The 21,480-nt window shown below is 39.0% G+C and overlaps 1 protein-coding gene across 1 annotated transcript in view; it reads left to right on the top strand.

Annotated features, from left to right (window-relative positions):
- The first annotated feature begins 4,472 nt into the window (after positions 1-4,472).
- Positions 4,473-21,480, top strand: part of srrm4 (serine/arginine repetitive matrix 4) — a 79,521-nt gene continuing 62,513 nt past the window's right edge. Inside the window, exon 1 of the mRNA XM_042488748.2 lies at positions 4,473-5,407. Within this exon, the coding sequence (XP_042344682.1) occupies positions 5,205-5,407 (203 nt within the window). The 5' untranslated portion in view covers positions 4,473-5,204. The remainder of the gene's footprint in view (positions 5,408-21,480) is intronic.

Here is a 21,480-nt window from a genome sequence, read left to right as displayed (position 1 = left end):
AAAAACATTTTAATTGGATCAAGAATGATTCCCTTATGAACTAATGTTCATACGGTCAAAATGTTAATTTGCACTTTTATTTTTTTTTAATTGTCTCAGATTTGGCACAAATGTATATGTAGACTCAACTATCCAAATTTTCTCACCCCCCCAATTTTAAGGATCAGGTCTCTTCTGTCGTGGAATTAACATCATATTATGCCTGCATGCGCTTTTCCCCCCGTTTTTCTAAACGTTATTTTTTATTCTTTATTTGACAGAACAGCTTTAGTGTGAAAGGGGGAAAAAGAGAGGACATGCAGCAAAGGACCATAGTAGGGCTGCAGCTATCGAATATTTTAGTAATCGAGTATTCTACTGAAAATTCCATCGATTAATCGAGTAATCGGATAAAACATATTTTTGTTTAGTTAAAGAGCAATTATAAATATACATGAGACAATAAGACATTTCACCTAACAATGAACCATTGGTTTCCTTTTTTAACTACCCAGTTAGCTTTATTATGTTTTTATTTTCCACCCTCATCACTCTGCAGCGCTGTGTTTTTACAGATTAAATAAAGCCTGTATGAAAGGCACGTTAGCCACGCATCGACAGTAGTCATAATTAATAGAAACCTAGCCCTCCGCAGGGCTAACGTTATGTTAGCAAGGTACAGTAACGTTAATCTCATTAATTAGCGCTACGGTAACTTCATTTTGCCTTGTCTCGGGTGACGGTCCTCCGCTCTCGGAGTAAACAGGGGGCCTTCGGTGGAGATGCTGCAGCATTGAAGACGTACTGTTGTGGTATGCAAGCGCTGTCTTACAGTGAATACACGCAGCAGTGTTCGCCTTGATGTTCAGCTTGAAATGCTCCCACACTTTTGACATTTTCTGCCTTTTCTTTGTGCCTTTCTTTTCGCTTTCACCGCCTTCTTCGTCGTTACCTCTTCATCCATGGTTAAAACCAAACATATCCGCCGCCTCTTTTTTATTCCTTTACGTGCGTGACGTCAGCGCGTTGTGCCGCATTAAAAGTAGTCCGGGTGAAATACCATGCTTTGAGCTGGCAAAATTAAACGATTCCTCGAGGCAGAGAAAATTCCTCGATCATTTTTTGTAATCGAGTTACTCGAATTATTCGAGGAATCGTTTCAGCCCTAGACCATAGTCTGGAATCGAACCTGTGACCTCTGCAGCAAGGTATTTGTCATTATATATGGGGCACCCACTGTAATGCATGTATACTCTTATCCTAATGGCCCACCAGCAGATGGAGACATGAAACACATTGCTTTTCAATTTATGTCATATTCATTTATTGTTAAAAATAGGAAAAAAAACATGTTGTCCAGTTACAATAGTTCATTTTAAAGCCACTTTTGTCTGATACTGATGACATATCAGCACATTGGCAAATTCTGATCGTTAATTTTAAACCCAATATCAGCCGATATCGATGATGTGCCGATGTTACCGTGCATCCCTCAGTGAAGAACTGATAAGAATTTAGTGGTCCATGGTCAAGGTCACTGTGACCTTGCAGCCGCCTCATTCTCTTAAATGCAAAATCTGAAGATGGCCTTCAGGCAGCTTCCTCTAATTTAGCACAAATGTCCACTTGAACTTAAGAATGAACTGGTTAAAATTAGGTGATCAAAGGTCAAAGTTCAAGGCTACTGTGACCTCATAAAATATGTTTTTAGCCATAACTCCCTATAATGATGTAGTGCTGAACTTTTAAATCCAAGGGGTCGAAAGACAACTTCACTGTGATGACAAAAATTTTCTGTCCATTACTGAACCATAACTCGTAAACAGAAGGGGAAACATTTGGTTAGATACTGCTTGGTGACACTAATCTCAGGTGTCCATCATGCGCTGATTGCATAGATCTGCTGTGCTGCTGAGGGGAAGATTTACATGAAGTTGTAACTTGACTGGTGTGCGAAGGCACACAAACATGAGGCAGTAATTCTAGTTTTGTTTCGAGGCAGAACGTGCAGATGAAAATATTATAGAATAGTATTTTTAAAAGCAATCTCATTTTTTTGAGCATTTACACTCACACCCCTGACTCTGCAGAAAGCCTGTTATGGTAACAAACGTGAGCTTGTTGTACATTAAGGCTGTCAAATAAACAGCTAGATTTGTGAAAGCAAGAAAGCAATTCCAAAAGTCTATAAATAGAGTTTATCCTGTTGTAGCCTAAACAGGGTGGTATCCCTGTAGTCGTCAATAATCCCTCTCAAGATTCCAAGGCAGAGTCCAATGTGTTACAGCACTGGCAAGCGGCAGATGACTTGCAGCATTAGAGGCAGAGCGAAGAAGAGAAAAGTAGAGAGAGGGAGGGACGGAGGGAGGGTTGGGGTGGAGATTGTCGAGCTGTTGCTCCGTGTTATGTGTCGTGTAGAGGCAGACTGGAGAGGAGAGGAGGAGGTATCCGACGGCAGGGAAAAGCTGAAACCCCCAGGGGGAGGTTTGTGTCAGCCACATGCTCCGGCTGGTCCTCCCTGAGCCAGGGCTTTTGTTATGCTGATTTACTCAGTCTTTTGTCCAAGACACTGATGGAGGGTGTGTGTGTGAGGGAAGAGAAGAAAGAGAGAAAGGCTGACATAGTTTGCAACGTATTGCAGATTATTTGTACAGAAGGCATATTAATAATCATATATTCAGGGAATGGCAGTGCACATCACAATATCATACCATCTTACGCAATAAATACGCATTCATGTAACTGAAAATGTTCAGTTATTGATGAGACTGGGTGATAAAGTTGTTGATCAAACTGTGGTGATTTTCCATAATGATGCTTTGTAGTTTTTTAAGTGGTTTCTGTAATTTCATCGACTCTTTCTGCTGTTATGCAGAATTTGTGACTTTGCAGCTGCAGGTGTAAAAAAGTGTTTGTCACATACACTGCATGATGATGATGGCATTATTGGCCCGGCAGGAAGTTTGACTTGTTCACCATCAACATTATTGAGGGAGGCGGTGGTGATAGCAAGTTCTGTATAACAGACACAAGAAAACAATGCGTAGCAAAACAGTAATGAGCAGCAACACGACACATTACAAGATATTTGCTGGAGTATGTAATGTTTGGAAGGAGCTGAAGGTAGCTGATAGGTTTGACTTCTGTCACTACCAAAAGAGATGATGAGGCTAAAAGCATAGTGCTACATCAAAACATTAGAGTGTTTATTTTGTGCATATGTTGTCCTCTGAATAGTACCCCAATTAATGGAATTTTATATTCAATTACAATTTTGGCGTCCAGAGATTATGAAACCAAATAATTGAGGTGAAACAATTGTTGCGCCGCATTCAGCACTGATACGCCTGTTCTGCCCTGTCTTGAAATCCACAGGCACCCCCATCCACTTAGTGTTGACTACTAGGCGACTTTCATGCCAGATTTAGGGATGTTTCCACCCTCTAAGTGATTTTATTTCTAAAGTGCGAGAAAAATATATTCATATTACATTACATTGCAGTTAATTCCAATGCATGCTGCTCAGAGTAAACACAGTCCACAGCTCTTCTTCGTGGGTTCTCTCCTTCTTCCCCTGTGCTGATTTTTTAAATATGTATTATTGATTTGATTAATTTATCTATTTTTTTTTACATTTTCATAATAGTATTTTAGTTTAATCATATTTAAACTTCAAGAATATCCATTTTTAAGTTCAGAAAATGCATAAAGAGAGAAATTGTGTCAAATAACTGATTTCAATATTGTTAAAATAATTGTGATCACGATTTTTGCAGTAATAAAGTAACCTCAGTTTGTAGTGCACATGGAAACAAAACTTAAAAAAGCAAAAAAAAATAAAAAAAAAAAATAGAGCAACAGGTTTCAATCCAGACAAAAGCTCAATCACAAAAAGAGAAAACATTTATTCAGGTAATTGTTATTTCTTTTTAAAAGTGAATTTACAAGGCTGCAACTAACAACAATAATTTTATTATTGATCATTTGGCCTTTAAATGTCAGAAAAATACACTTTCACAGAGCTGAAGGTAACATCTGCAAATGTCCTGTTTTGTCTGACCAAAAAAGGTGTTCAGTTTAAATAGATTTAATAGAAAACACACAGAGGACGGCAAGCCGGACACAGAGGATGATTGGTTCTTTTGCTTAAAAATAGACTCAACAGATTAATCACTTAGCTAAATCGTGCAGATTAAGTTTCTGTTGAGCAACTAATCGACTAATTTACAAATTATTAGAGCTTAAGTATTTATTGAAAAAAATGGGAAGGGTCAAAAGGAAGAAGAAATAAAGGGGACGACACAAGGAGAGAAGAATAAAAAAGGACTGAAGTGAAGAGAGAAACAAAGAACAGAAGAAACAAGGAAGAAAGAGAGAAAGTGATGCTGACATACGTCAGGATGAGAAGTGAACCTCATCAAGGTTATAGTGGAGCGATACAAGTGTTACAGAGAGAGGGACAGAGGGACAGAGGGAGGGAGGGAGAGAGGGAGGGAGGGGATGACAGAAGGTGTCCCTCTCCCCAGCGTCCAGCCCCCGACTTTGACGTCACAGGCTGAGAGACACAAAACAAGCGGCTCTCAGCTGAGCTCCTCGCACATTTCCACTCACACTCTCCAGCGCACATTCACGCCTGCCCTCAGACTTGCCGCGACACTTGCCTCGGCACCCGCTCAGCCCTGAGCCGGTGCGCGTAGGCGTCTAATCATCTCTACACCAAAACATTGCACTTCAGCAACAAGAAAACCACTTGCTCTCTCTCACCCCTCGGGACTGAAACATGCTCCGTCTCTTGTGAGCGATGCCTAATTCTGTGTGAGGCTGCCGACGGGAGCACACGGGAGAACAAGGAGCACTCCGACTCCCAACTCTGACCCCGTCCCAAAAAGCAGCAGATGTGACAGAAGAGGAGAGGCGGAGAGAAAGAAACACAATCTCCCCCCACCCCTCCTTCCTTCATCTGGAAGAACAATACCCAGGCTTCAGTTGGAGAGGGTCAGCTTTTGTCCCTTTCCCCACGCTCCCGCTCATGAGCGAAGAGCAGACAGACGCGCTGACACATTGACCTGCTGCTGCGAGAGGAGAAGACGGCGCACAAACAGTTGCAGCGTGTTTGATTCAGTACTTGGACAGCTCCTGAGCGACAACCAGCGCAAGTGCGTGCGTGCGTTTCCATGAGTGTGTAAGCTCTGTCGTTTTTTGGTTGGGAGAGCGAAGAAGCACATATGCAGCCCCCGTGCTCGCTCCAGCTCGGCCCCTGTGGCCCTTCTCCGTCCCTGGGATCGCAGAGCAGCACCACTGGCTTCCAGCACCTGGGAGAGAAGCAGCTCTTTGAGAAGTTTTGGAAGGGGACTTTCAAGGCTGTGGCCACCCCGAGACCAGAGAGCGTCATCGTGGCCAGCATCACCGCCCGCAGGAGGGTGAATAAGTGAGTTCTCTACTTTGTAATCGCAGTCGCAGTGTTTATTTTTTCCCGTTTGAAACATGTTTGCCGTCCAGCTGTTTCAGTGAGAGATGCCAAAGATTGTTCTCTCCATCAAAACGCATGCTTGTTCATACAAAACACCAGCAAGTGGTTGTGCAGTGATTGCCAAGAAGATCTTTGTCAGCAATTTTTTTAAATGTACTGATGCAAGAACAGCTGAACTCATCTTCTCTGTCACATACTATAGGTAGGCACATGCCAAAACATTCCCAAAGGCTCTAGCATTTATCGTAAGATTTGGTGTTTACATGTTAGACAAGGAACAAGTCAATCATATCAAGTCAGAGTAGCCCAAAAAAAACGCACTTTTGGTAATTTACTGGTTAAAAGATGTCAAGTTGTCTGTTGGAAAACTGGAGTAAATTTGTTTGAAAAAGAAGCTTACATTTTAGATTTCTTGGTGTCATATAATTATTATCTCAACATTATTTCAGTGACGATTTTAACATGTTAGAGCGTCCTACTCTACTGCTTTATCTAAAGACCTAAAAACGTTAACTTTTCGTCCTAATTTAGCCCTGTTTTGACCTGCGAATTAGGACTTAAAGATGTTAAAAACAAAAAATATGTCCATGGTGTTGCCTTGCCACCACACACACATTTGTATGAGGTCTCTCCATTTCTGTATGCAGCGGGACACATGTGACATACAGCCAAACACAGCTGGCATGAAGTGTGTGACGTTCACTTAATTGTCCCCTTTAAAGGTCACATGGCAGCATCTTCATGCATCTAATGTCACACTTGTCCCCTCTTTCCCCTTTGTGACATGGCTTTGTGCCAGTGTCTGCTGAAGGAGCAACGTGTCACGTGTTTGTTCCCCCACATTCATCCCTGCGACCAAAGGTTAGTCGGAGCGCTCGCAGCCTGAGTGCGAAGGAGCGGGAGCGATGTTGCCCTTTCTCCTCCTTATCCCTGCTCTTTATTCCATCTTTGCTCCCGTGTGCACGATCAAACATCACGCGCTGAATTTGACAACTTTATCTGTTTTATCATGCACTGCTCTGCCTGCTGAGGCTGTTTGTCAAACATCACACAACAGTGACAGTGACACGGTTTTGCTTACACTATATGTAACAGAACACGTAATGAATACTCAAACAGGTAGACCATTTACACACCCGCTCTTACATATGCATTTGCGCATACGTACCCGCATACCAAATGATGTAGCTTGCTCGGGTGACCTTTGAATGGTTTTGACACCCACTATCAACTTTCTCTCATGTGAAATTAGCTATGTTAATGAGGATTAGAATGGCCCATTTCATCCTACATCGGCACAGGCAGCGCAACACACTGAACCAGATAATGTGTCTTTAATGGGTTCTATTACAGCAGGACCGTAATGCCGCACATGGCCTGGTTATAAAAGATTTTATTAGCTTGTAAGATATTACAAAAAAAAACACTTTATTGGAAGAATCTGACCAAATATGCTATTTTCTTCATTGTGCCACAGCTCAGCGATCTAACCAAGCTTGAATTTTTTTTGTGAAGCAACCGTAACGTGGGACAAATGATAGATCCACATCTATTAGAAGAAATAGAGCAAATGATCCCACAAAAAAATTAACTTAAATGTGGCTGGCTGCCATGAACTGAGCAGCCCTTTTTCTTTCTTTTTTTTTTAAATAGCCGGAGACTCTGGAGTGGGGCCCAGCTGTCTCTTCGGCTTTAGCTTCTTGAGGAAGGAAGCTCTCCTCAAGTGGCTCTGCCCCTCCACGGGCTCTGCATGGGTGACAGTGACGATGATGGCAGCACGGCAGCGGCAGGCGAGACCGAACGTCCCCAGAGAGCAGACATAATGTTAATTCGCCCCATGTCTGTTAGTCAAAGACGACAGCAGCCGTCGTCCACTGTCCCTTCTCTGGTCCCGCCTGTGTGTGTTTTTGCAGGAAGGGTAAAATACAGAGGGAGTTTTGTGTGATACAGATTGTAAATAATGAGTAACACACAACAAACAAACGCAACACCCAGAGAATATGAATGCAGGAGAAGGCTCGGGCGTCCTCCCTCCCTGCCCGCCGCACTGTTGATATTGCCCGAGCAGTGTGAGACTTGGGAATGCTTAGACCATCAGAATTCGTGGCCTTAGGCTCGCTCCTCTGCCTCTTTCTCTCCAAGAGGAAACATCATTATTCACTGTGGATAACTGAGGGGTGATGAACAATTGCAGTGAAAGTGAGGGGGCATTATGTACAACAAGCAGAGAGGGATAGAAAAGAAGAGACCAAAGGGAGATGTTTCATGTTCAATCAGCACGGTTCTTTTTTTTTTTTTCTGTTTGCGCCGTCCTCGCCCTTCCTCTGTCTTCTCCTCCTTCTCTCTCTCTTTACTCCTGGAATAAAAATGCTGTAGGGGCCCATGAGCCACAGAGGAGTAATTAGAGTTTGTTGTTCTCCCTCTGTCCTCCCCTCTCTGTCCTTCCTGTTTGCTCCTCTTCAGGCCAGTCACACAGTAGAGGGGAGGAGTTCACTGGCTCTGTGCAGCGGGGTGGGGCTTTGCTCGAAACCATTATGACCCCGCAAGCTGTTTTGTTCATGGGGGGCTCCTCATTAAATATGCGGCCTGGCCAACTTTGAGTTGTGTAGTGTGTGTGTGCGCGTGTGTGTGCGTGTGCATTCATGTGCATCTGTACTGGACATGTTTTCCAGCAATTGCAAGGGTTTGAAATGAGGGTGTAAGCTTGTGTGAGTGTGTGTGGCGGCCGTGTTAGTGGGGTCTCGTCCAACTCTGTGGCAGATGGCAGGCTCGAGAGAATGCAATGCAAGGGAGGGGGGGGAAGAGAGAGAGAGAGAGAGAGTGTGTGTGTGTGTGTGTGTGTGTTCAGGGGTTTCAGGCCCTCTTACCTCAGCAGATGCTGATTTAACGAGGAGGAGAGGAAAAGGGTTTGGAGGGGCTTGTACACCGACAGCACCGGTGGGAATATACAGCGGGGTGGACAAAATAACAGGAACACCTTTGAGTAGAACGCAGTGCAATCCAACTACAGCCTGAAAATTGACCAGAAGGTCTAATCAACACATTTTTGAAGTTGTTGAATCAAAAATAGATCATTTTAACAATAATTACTGCAGAGCTGTTGTACTGAATTAATGATAATGATACTAATATATGTAATATGTAGCACTTTTCTAAATTGATTCCCAGTGTTCTTAAGCAGTAAAAACCAGCAGACTGAGCAGTAAAAATGCCGAATTAACCAGATTACAATAGGAATTCAATAGTACAACACAGGACATAACAATAAAACAATAAGCAGTTAAGAAAAAATAAGTCCAAAAGAGAATGTGGACATAGTTACAATAAAAAAGGCTATCTGATAAAAGTGAGTTTTAAGAAGTTATGCAAAGATGCTACAGAGCTTACTAGCCTGATATACTCAGAAATGGACTTCCAAAGCTGAGGGGCACGGACTGAAAAAAGGCTTGGTCACCTCAGCTTACTAAACGATTGGTTGAACAAGTAGGAGACCCTTGCCTGAGGATTTCAGGCTGCGCTGTGGCTCATAACGGATTAACGTCAACAATAACTGGGGGCCTGACCATGCAAAGCCCTAACATTTATAAGCAAAATCTTCAAATCAATTGTAAAACCAACAGGGAGCCAAAGCAAAGATGCAAAAATGGGATGATGTGATCTGATTTCATATAGTTTTTTTAAAAAGAATTACACACTACTCAAAGAAAGAGAGAATATAAAGGCATGGATTACTTTCTCAAAATCTGCAGCTGTTAGAAACAATTTGATTGTAGATATTATCTTCAGCTGAAGGAAGCATGATTGTACTGTCCTGGTGTGAGTCAAATATGAGCCCTAAATTGCAAGAAGACTTCCTTTATAGAAGATGATAAACAACTAAGTTTGGATTGTAGTGCTTACAAAGATGAAGGTGGGCCAGTGAAAAGATTTTGATTCATGTAGTTGCAGAAAGCTTTGTGCCATCCAGCTGTTGTGATTAGAAAGACAGCTGAGGATTTGGGTTATATTTGCAGTCTCACCAGGTTTAAGAGGAACATACAGCTCTGTGTCATCAGCATACTCTTGAAAATTAATGCAGTGTCTTTAAAAATACGTGCAACATTGGCAACATAGAACTGGAAATTAAAAAACGAAAAATTGTACAGTGGGTTAGCAGTGAGCTTATTCAAGAGCTGTTTTGCTAATATCGACTCATTTTCCAAATGATTAAAATTGGGATCGAGGCAGTAGGGCTATCCTAAGTAGTATATTTTGGGCTCTGTCCGTGTCCTACGGTTTAATTAGAGGCATTCATTAAAGACTCTGTTATTCTACAGTTTCCAAAAGGTTTGGTTTGTTATATACAGTACATGTTTGAAATTCTCTCAGGTTAGGTTAAAGGATATCTTGTCTATGCACTTTATGTGACATAATCACAGCTCATGACAGTTTTTCATATCAGGGATAAATTATATAAGTGAACCTACATAATTTCTCATAATAATAGGCTCTGAATCCAAAACAAAACCTGACAAAGTGTTGTAAAAGAGTGCAGAAACAGCATACTAGCTCCAACAAGTCTAAGTTTAATGTTCATATTCATAAGATTTAAGTTTATAATTTCCTTATTGTCATTTAAAAAAAACAAAATCCTAAACTTTAAAACAGAATGCCTACCCAATGGCCCAAATAGTCAAAAATTCGGGTCAAGCACTACAAAACAGAACCCAAATCAAGCATTTAGCAGGGAGCAGAATTCAATGATTATAATAATCTTTTATAAAAACTGCAGCTTTAAAATAGGCCTAAAGTTATTTAATACCAGTGGGTCAAAGAATGGACAATTGCATGCTGGAAATAAAGATGAGAAAGTGCTTGTGGAAAGATAACAGTTAATAATGTATAATTAGGTTCAGTGGTTCAGTATGAAAACCACATAGAGGTTATAGAGGCAGCAGTGAGTTTTTTTCCAGAATAGTCAGACTGATTGGTGTAGATTTCCCATTCACATGATGGGGGAGAAATTGTAGCCTGATTTATTGATAGAGTGATAGAGTACCTCTTCTACCTCTTCTTTGGTGACTTCAAGAAACTGTGTAAAAGGAGGACTGTCAATGGTCTGACATAAAATCCATCCAGGGATTGTGGCTTTGAGAGGCAATCAGGTGGAAATAATGTTTTTTTTTTCTTGTTTTACAAGTTTGCAGTTTGCTTCTGAAGGAACAAAAAGCATCATTAAGTTTATCTTTTTCCAAGTTGTTTCTTCTCCTGCACTTTCTTTTTAATGTCCCTAATGTGATCATTTAGCTAGGAAAAGAATTACGTTGTAATGTCTCCTTGTAAAAGGTGCAATTTTATCTAAAATACTGCAAAGTACGGTATCAAAACCATTACATTGTATCAGAGGACAATTCAGGCGTATTACAGCTGGGGCATTCATATCTTTGGCCATTATATAAGTTATAATAACACTGCACTCACCACCTAAATAGATGATATATTTGAAAACAGCTACAAAAAGTCTGACAGGGCACAAAACCCATTAGAAGATCAGACAGGTTGCCAAACATGCCAGATTATCTTAACCACTTAATTGTGATGTAAAACTGAAAGTGAGTGTATCTGAAATGACAGTTATAGAACAGGACAAGCTATTTTGGGCATCCAGGTTTTGTAAGTAAAAGTTGATGTCACGTGACTGACCGTCGGAGCTCTTTTACAGCTTGGATCTGCATGAAACGCTCCTGGTTGAAATGAGAGGTGAGAAATTGATCTAAGAAAGAAACTGCAATTTCCATTTCTGGAACAAACATCCAATCACCAAACCCGAAAATCTGTTACCATACGTGCACTGCTGATAATGGATTAAAGCCATATATTACATTGTTGTGAAAAATGGCAATAAAATATGCAGTTTAGATTAATTGATTTTTTTTTTTCTCTCTCTATTCTTTGCATTTTTTAATCATATATCTTGAAGTTTAGGAAAAGATCATAACATTGGTTTAAAAAAATATACCACAACAAACTGCTGTTTTCACTATGGATGGATAGTGTGGTGCAAAAATCATAAAATTTGCTGTCTGAGCATTTTTCTGATTCGTCTGGTATAGACGTTTTGGGAATTGAGAAGTACTTTCATTAGCAGTATTTTCTCACTATGTTAAAAGAAAACAAAAGTCGCTTGTCATTATATTTCCCTCAAGAACGTATTTGCAATGTCAAATTAGTTGTATATAAACGTTGCACAGAAACCTGTGGGTACACAACTTCAGCAAGTGTGGTTGATCATAGTTTAACCTTTTCTCTTCTAAGTAAGTTTGACCAATATTTGGGCTTGTTTACAACTTGATTGTCTGACCGCTATGGTCCTGAGATGTTGCCAAATGTTTCCAATTCGTTATAAACTAGAATTTTTTGTGTTCTCCCCTTTTGTGGTTGTTATGGAAACGATTTGTCTTGGGTTTGAATTTCTTTAGTGGCCTCCTCTGTGTTAAAGCACGCTGGAAATTGTCCACTCATACCCACAAATACAGACATAAAATGTTCTGAGAGTGGGAATAAATGAATAGAGGATAAAGAGTCTCAAAGACATCAAGGAGTCGCAGTCAGAGCTTCCCCTGAGACGCCGCGTCTCTCTCTCTCTCTTTCTCTCTGCGAGAATGACAAACATGATTTAGTGGCGAGGGGTTTGTCTGCCGTTGTATATCTCTCTGTCTGCGCTTCTGCTCTCTTCATCGCTGAGTATCTTTTCCCTGACTTTGCTCCCTCTCCTCACATCAGTATCTCTCTCCTTCCTTCCCTTAGTATCTTTTCAGTGTGCGTTAACTCGGCCTCTCTGTGTCTGTGTCATATTACTCAGAGCGAACAGGATGCGGCTGCTGAGGCACGCTGACAGGAGAGTAGGAGATGATGCCCGCTCTCCCAGGCAGGATTCAGACTTATCACCACAATGGATTCACATTTGATATTGATTCCCGCATAGCCAGTGCATTTGAATCAAACTAGTGTCTGTGGCTTAACACTTTATACCTCGTTCCAGTGTGTTTTACAGGGGGATGCGTTTTGTATGTTACAGGAATGGGAGCTTTAACAGAGACGCTAATTGGTGGAGTTGATTTATATTTGGCATTGATTTCTGCGCGGCTAATCTGTCTGAATCAAACCAGTGTCTCATTATTAACACATGATACACTGTCACAGCATGTAGGTGTGCATTAGGAGGCATTTTAAAAAATCAAGACAAGTTTATTTATAAAGCAAATCTCAAATCCAGAGTTTAAAAGGGGAAAAAAAGCATTCAAAGTCATACATGAATGCATAAGAAAAGTGAACCATGATTACATAGTACAAACTGGTCACCAGTGTAGAGACTTTAAAAGGGAAATAAAATAAAAAATTATTTTTTGTTGTAACTTGGCTGTCGCAATTTGCACAATTTGTGAATTGATTTTTGATTTCTGACTGATAAGAACAGTACAATATCTAACAAAGGAGTGGGCAAGAAATGGTTCAAAATAGCAAAACCGTACTTCATCACATTTGATTTTTTTCTTCTTTTATTCAGAACAAAACACAAATGCCTCAGGAGACAACACTTGAGTTAAAGAACAAAAACAGGGTGTCTGCAGGTCCTTAAGTCTTAATGTGGTTTTATATATATTAGGGCTTAAAAGTCTTCAAACAGTATTAAATGAAAAAATGTTGAGGTCTTAATTGTAGCAGTCACTTTATCTAATTTCATTTATTCATCTTTCAGTTTCTTCTTGTCAAAATCAGTTAAGCTCTTCTGTAAAACGTCCACATTTCTAATGTTACAGGTATATAAGACTCCTATTGAACCTCTCATGGTCTATGTACTTTATACTTGCTTAACAGTTACTTAATATACTTAACAGTTTGCAAAATCTAGATTATCCCAACTCACTCTGATAACCATATTCCTGCATAAAACTACCTCTGCAAGGGAACCACATACCTGCAATGCTTGAATAAGAAAGAAGATGAAAATTTGGTTAAAAATAATTTTAAAAAAATGTGTTAAAAAACATTAAATTTAAGTGTCAGGTACCTGGAAAGACACAGAAAACAGTAAAACTAATCTTGTTTTAAAATTGAAGCTTTATAAAGTGTAACAGGTTTCTGCATTTATGCCTTAAACTTCCCTGCTACAATCGCAAGATCACATGAGAATTCATCCCTGTAAAAGAGATTAAGACACATTATTGCCAATACTCAAATTTGTACAAATGGACAAGTTTCTACCATCTCATGGTATACTACTGTCATATGGGCCAACATTAAACCAAACTGTAAAAAAAATCAAATATTGTGTGATGGATTCAGGTTCTGTGAAGTTCTGAAAGTAACTGATTTTTGGCAATATTATTAATATATAAATAGATTGGACAACCTTGCTAATATAAAATCCAAAATTCTGGGTGGCATCAAACAACACATCCAGGTTTTTGACAGAGGGCTTAGTGTTGTTGTAAAAAAGTACAATGTGGAGCAGAAGCTATGAGAATAGTAAGAGTGTTACTGTGTTACGTGAGTGAAGACCTCTTAAAAATAAAGGGCTTTTCAGTAACAAAGACAGTTTATAGTTTAAAGATCAAGCATTTTTGAGTTTGTCCAATGGCATTTTAAAGAGTCTCATAAGAAGAAAGAAACACAGAATTTCTCTGCAAAATAAAAAAAATATTTCAAAACCTTTTACATGGAAAAAGCTAAAGAATCATTTTAAAAGCAGGAAATGATACGCTTTTAGGCAAGGCCACCAAAATGTAGTTGCAGAAAACCAAAATTTTCCTTCAACTGGATATATTTCTGCATACAGAGAAGAGTCACACAGTCATTGAACTGATTCAGTAATGTCCATTTACAGCAATATTTACCTAATAATCATCATTAAACAACATAAACCACCTTGAGCTACTTTTTATACAAAACCAAGAAAAGATTTAGCAGAAACACTACTGAGTGTACTCTGTTGAGCAAGGATGTGAAAATATGTTAATTATTTTCAAAACTTACATAATCTTCCCTTAATGGAGCAGTAATGTGTTTTCTCACTCAGTCATGAATAAAAAAAAAAAGAAAATCAGTTTTCTATCCATCACTTTAACTCACCAGTCAGGCTATCATAAATACTTTGAGCTGGCTTTAGTCAAATTTAAGTGTTGCTGTTATGTTACCGCAAAGGCAACCTGCAGAGGCCAGCCAGCATGATTGCTTCTACCTTTCCAATTAGCAACACTGTGACCATCCATATTTCTCCCTACCTGCAGGGTACTATTGTACCAAGTCTAATCCCTTCTGAATTCTGCTGCAGCAAAAACTGTAAAGTTCTCTTTCTTGTGATATTTTTTCGTAATGTAACAGATGATAATTTCAGCTTTTAAAGCACACATTGACATTTCCAAATTTCACTCTGCATCACAAAGGCTCAACCTGGTGCTGTGAGAAATTGCTAATGACACTACCATTAATATGCTACAATATGCTGCACTTAAGTGCCAACTTGTGATAGATGTTTGATAGAGCTGAAGCATGATGGGTAACAAAGAGCAGCACATCTCTGTGAATGTGGAGCTCAAACAAGTCTTTCATATTTTAATCCTGCCAATCTCTTTTTTTCTAGAAATACACAGACCTCCTGAAAAGATGTCAGGTTGTGTGCTTTTTGTGGGGTTATGCATCAGAGGATAAAGATAGATATTTACACATTATTGCAGAGTTTCTCACACATTTGTAACGGGTCACCACAATTAAAACATGTGCTTCCACAAATAGATTTTCTGTTTTTGAAGATTTACTGTTAGTTAAGCGCTGTATACTATTTGGTTTTTTATAGCACAACACTGTCAGAGACAAGCATTAGAACATCAGGCGCTTTAAAAGTGAAACTGGATCGTTTATTCTTCTGAATCGAAAATTTTGCATCAACTCACAAACAGCTGCTTTTCTCATCCGTCAGTGTGATCGGATCAGCTGTGAACAGATCAGTTGTCCTCCCCCAGTAATCACAAACTGTTGCCGAGGAAAAAAAGAACTCATGGAGAGCTCTGCCTGTGCTGCTTTTACAGACCCACCGAAAATCTCCAAATTTAGAGAGAGGGTATACAGAATGATACGAAGGGACACATTTAAATAAAAAATAAATACATTTTAAAAAGCTTCCTGAGGTTTTACAAAGTAAAAGTTCCCCCTGTGCTGACACTTTCTTTGCACTTTTAATCAATTTTACCGACAATCATTAAAAAAACAAAAGCCGACAGATATTCAGCAAAATTCCAAATGTTGGCTACAGTAATCGTCCAGGCTGATAATCTGTCGACCCCTAGTTTTGTCTTATTGTGAATCTTTGATCTGAACTGGACTGAATACTTTTAAATGCAACAATCTTGCAGTGAAGAGAAGCATGCCTTAATAAAATCAACACATGAACTCATACAATCAGTTCATGATGTTGATTGTTTCACTCTCCATGCTGGGCAGACAACATGAAGATGATACAAAGAGGTCGCTGTAAAATGCTGGTTGTAATGACACAGACTCAGAATAACAACAATGCCTGCAGTGACAGCCTGACTTCCAAAGGTAATTGAATTCATCATGAAGACAAAGACAATCTTTTCTTTGTTCAGCAAGATGTTTTGAAGAACTCAGAATAAAACGTCGCCGACAAGAAAAAAGCAGTTGACTAAAAGTAAACACTTTGTCACAAAAAAGAATATCTGATACTGATCCTGCAAAAATTTGGAGTCATCGCCGCACAGTTTTTTTTCCTAAAAAATGCTCCCTTCACCTTCACCCCTTCCCAAAAAATAAAATAAATAAAAAATTGCTCTGAACTTCACCTGAACCTTAATCCTCGTCACAGTACAATCTTATATAGTAACCATAATAACAACAAAGCTTGAGGAAGCAAGCGCCTCTCTTTGGAGGATTTTTTCTCATGAAGATACAACACAACGCATGTGCACAAACTGCTTGTATGTGCAGGCACTTACATATACAAACATACTATATGCACATACTGCACAGTGCATATAGAGACTGACACACATTACCCCACGGGGGTTCAACGTTATAATTCCTCCAGAGCTTAACAGCAGCAGCAGCATTTTCCAAGATGAAAGCAAAGAGCTGGGAGTTAACCCTTTCCTCCAAACATCGACTCAAAGCTGCTGTGAAATTCCCCCTCAGGGATCACAGCTCCCAGCCTGTGGTCCACCTCAGTGAGGAAAATACCACACGCTGCCTTTCTCCTGCAGCTGCTAGCTATTGTGAAGCCTCCTCCTATGCTGCACATTTTCTTGTGAAACATTTTCAAGCAGTACATAAATAATTTTCTAGTTTGGAAATAAAAAACCTTGCTTACAAAGCTAAAGGTCAAGTGTGCTGACCAGGCCACTTTCTGTCCTTTTTGGACATCAGTTGGCACTCTGACCTTGTTTAGTGCCTTTACACTTGTGTTATTTGTTCTATTGTAAATTTCTAAATTTCTATTTCATATTTCTTTTATATTTGCTACACGTTAGGCATTCTGTGGACAGCAAAGTAAGAATTTCATTGTACAGGGAAACATGTTTCCATACTGTGCATATGACAATAAACACTTTGAATCTTGAATCTTGAATCTTTATAGCAAAATAACTTAATGGTATAGTAGTTGAATTCAATTCCACTTTACTCACTCTAGTATCCCTCATCCATGTCTTATACTGGTTCATATCCACTTGACATATCCATACTGGTTATACTGGTTCATATATTCACATTCTGACTCTTTATTTTTGCACTAATGTTCAGGTGTTACTGTTGGCAGAGTTTAACTAAGTGATGTCAGTTATGTCGCTTTTCAACCAAATAATAAACGGCCATTGAATTTTGGATCATTACAGAATATCAGCTCTGTGGTAGACAGATGTTTATGATACTTACGTTTGTACATGCTTTGTTAGGAAAGATAATCTTCAAAAAGGAACGCCACAGGATTTTCGATACCTAAAAGCAATCATCAAAGTAAAAAGGTAACCTTTGGCTATATGTAGACGACACCATGGTCACATGACCTAACGTCGCTACCACAAAAAAAAATCTGCAACCACCCAGCTGAGGCAGCCTTCCCTTCCAGCTGTGTTTGAGAACAACACAAAGTGTGACAAAGACTCAAGAAATGCAAAAATAGTGAGCAGAGTGGTAGCTGAGTTAATCTGTCTTGATCAGGTTTCCATAACTCATTCAGGAAATCCCCTCAGTAATAGCACCCCCTTGTGTGCAATTTAAACATGGCACTTTGTTGACTTTGCAAGCCAAAAAAACTGATGGCTAAATGCCAGATTTCCATCTAAAGTTTATTTCTACAATAATAACGTTAATAGATGAATAATAAAACAGCTCTTTTAGTTTTTTTGTCCTGGTATCGTTTCAGTATCAGCATCAAGATGTGGTATCGTATTGAAGTCATAATTTTGGTATTGTGACAACACGACTTCTTGGAAACTGTTTCTTTAAAGATATGTAAAGGCTTCAAAATTTATGAGTGGGTTATTTACAGACATATTTCATAAACCGCTGACTCATATCTGGGTTTTAGGACTTATTCTTGCAATACTCCACCGAGTGTGAAGACTGCTGCTGTCGCACTCAGGGCATTTGGCACAGTCACTGTACATCCACTAAAAATGCTTGTTTTTGCCACTGACAGGCTCAAGTTTGTTATTCTAAGTGTCTGACAACATTATGGAAAGGATCCTTAGAGATTTATGTTTTTTGTTGTTGTTGTTAAAGAGTATGATCCTTTTTATTTAAGCAGATACAGCCCCGAAATAGATATCACCAATAACACTAGACTTCATTTAATAAGCAATTTTCATCTTTCCACTGTTACAACAATCACCAAGTCTGGTTTGGTTGAAATAATTCTTTAATTCACCCAGTTAGATGTAAAAAATATCAGAATAGAGGAAGGTCAGACATCACAGAAGCAGCAGAGAAAAGCATATTTTCACACCTAACTAAATCATCCTCTGAGGAAAATCACTAAATTATCTCTACAATCTCTACATCAAACTTCAAAGTTCTACATGAACAATTTTACCAAAATTAAAGTACATTCAGCAGTGGAATTGCGCTGATGTATTAACAGTTGATTTATTAGCTGTGCAGAATATTTCCATGCAGTGTGATGTTATGAAAGGCATAAAAATAAGGTGATAAAAACAAGCACTTGAGATCAAGCACAGAAATAGACTGTATAAACATGTTGGTGACTGCTTATCTTATTCTATTTCATACTTATGACTTCATATTTACTTAATTTGGCTAAGAGACAGGAAATTGAATACATTATTAGGCCAACACACTTCTTTTTTCCTTTTTACCAATTTAAACAATTAAATATGCATCTTATCATTGAAGCTGCTTGTGCATTTTGAATGTAACACATTGACACCAAATGTGAGGTGTAAATTCCATCTAAGACGCTACACAACCCACATTATACAAAATATTACTGCCTCTACACTGTACTACAGTACTCCCTTAAGTCTGCTTTCCAGCTGTGAGCATTGGCAATGACACTGAGACAACTGAATATATTTTATTGAAGCTGTAAGATGTAGATGTTCAATCAGCGTCAGTAAAACATAAGGCAAGAATGTAATCTGTCATGCTGTAAAGAGAAATTTTCTGCTCCAGTGGCAGAGAAGGGTGAAACGATTTAGTCTGAGCTTGCGTTTTTACGCCTGAATTAGTTTAATTCCATAATCATAACAGGGAGAGAGAGGAAAAACATTAGCCCTGTTTGAAAGTTACTGTCTTGTTCATTGAAATTTGAACTGTTCATGTATACAAATCTAGACTGAAGTACAGCAGTATGGATCTGCTCTGCACCTGGTTGCACTTACTTTATGTTAAAATCGAGTGCACTGACATTTAAAAAATCTCATGACATTTAAGTCCATTAGCATCGTAAATTGTTTGCTTGCTCATGAGAAGTGTGTGTGTGTGTGTGTGTGTGTGTGTGTCTCTGTGTGCGTGTGTGTCTGTGTGTGTATGTGCGCTCCTCATTTTGTCAGATTGCCAAGTGCAGACTCTGCAAGAACAAACATAACGGATGGAGACACAAAGGCGTAAAACATCCCCAAAATGTAACGACACCAATTTCTTCTTTAAAAAGTGAAATATTCTCTCAGTAGTTTGGGTGACACACACTTGTGTTTTTTATTTTTTTTACAGAAACTGTTAAGGATTGCTAGCTTTAGTCTTTCAAACCTTATTAGGGTCTTCTTATCTCTCCGAGCTTTGGCCCTTTAATGTTCTGACTGCTCGACTTTATTCGGGGATGTGAGTAACGCATACGGACAGATGTTGCCTCAGATACTTCACTGGGCTTTCAGCCTTGTTTCCTGTGACTGCTGCATATCTTAACCTTGCTCAAATGCTTCAAAAGGAGGTATTTTGTACTTTTTTGACATTGAGGAACCAGTGCACAACAAGGTAAAAGCTGACTCAACTGGATAGGCTGAAAGAAAACACAGAGATCACAGACTTTCTTTCATATCTCACATTTTGTCTCATACAGAAATATACAAAAACATATAGTGTGGATTGTTAGGATGTGGTACAGGAACAAGCAGCTTTATAGGGATGCATGATAATATCGCCACATCATTGGTATCGTCAGATATTGGCTTTAAAACAAAATATCAGGAATCAGCCAACATGATGATTTCTGATGATATCACAAATCAATTTTTTAAATTATTTTTACAGTGAACATGTACAAAACATCAACCCTAAGTTGAGGTATTTTTCTTATTTTGCACAATAAATGAACAGTACAAACAGTAAAAAGCATTGTGTTTTATGGGTCCATCTGCTGGTGGGCCATCACAGTAGGAGATGCATACTATTTTGTTCATTTCACTACAGATCAGATTACACGACAGATTAATGATCGCTAAAATTAGGTGGGGAAGAATATGAATTTTGATATTGGTATCAATTATCGGCCAAATATATTGTCATATCGGATATTGTCAAAAAAAAATCCAATATTGCGTATCCCTACAGCTGTATGTAATTGGTTTCAGTATTTTGTGAAAAAAACAGAAGCAAGAAAGAGAGATGGAGAAAGAGATTAAAAGAAGAAGTTATTATTTTCAATAAAGAGGGGGGGTGGAAATCAATATACAACAGTGCAAAGCATAACTATAATAACTGTCTGAAATAAAAGAAAGAACGAGGGAAAAAAATAGAAAGGGTTAAAAAAGAAATAAGAGGGGAGACTTTGTGAGTGACATTTTAAGATTGTCCATTTCAGGACACTGGAGCAGCCAAGGTTATTACATTTTACTGAATATCACATTCCAGCCTATGAATAGAAATCCTTTCTTGAGCCTCGGCCAAAGGGAATTGAATTATATGTAGGCACATAATGTACAGCATTGAATAAACTCATAATGGACGATGAGAGAGAAGGTGAAACACCCCTTTGTCCTCTCGCTGCTTCTACAAGAAATGGACAGTCGTAAATCTTACAGACAGTAAAAGAGATGACCTATTCCTTTGAGCGATTCATTACCAGCGCGCACGGTTGCTGAGAGAGGGACGGCTCGCTCATTACGACCTATTAGATCTTCACAAACCAGGGATGTCCCTGGACATGAAAAAGATATGAGCTAACTTCCAACTTTAACTGCCAGTCATCTGGCCTGCAGCAAAGAGGCACCACAGAGGAGGAGAAACAAAAACATGCTTATGGCCAGCAAGCCAGATTTTGCTTCTTAATGTAAAATATAATGATACTGTATGTTTTTATAACCCCAATGTTATTCATTTAGACTATTTGCATAAATCAGCCAAGAATATGATTTAATAGATAAAAATTTCACCAAAGTATAATTTGACAGATCAGCATGTAACCTCTCCCCCACAGGCAAATCTTCTGAACAGGCTATCTATAAAGAGTATCGGTTTTGTCATACCTTTGTACCAAATTTCACCAGGTTACACGATATATGGTGGTTTTGTGCCGTCCT

Source organism: Plectropomus leopardus, chromosome 4, assembly GCF_026936395.1.
Source record: "Plectropomus leopardus strain MGB_pleo_1.0 chromosome 4, ASM2693639v1, whole genome shotgun sequence".
Classification (NCBI taxonomy): domain Eukaryota; kingdom Metazoa; phylum Chordata; class Actinopteri; order Perciformes; family Serranidae; genus Plectropomus; species Plectropomus leopardus.
The sequence above is the reverse complement of the archived record's forward strand: the minus strand, read 5'-3'. Positions and strand labels throughout refer to the sequence as shown.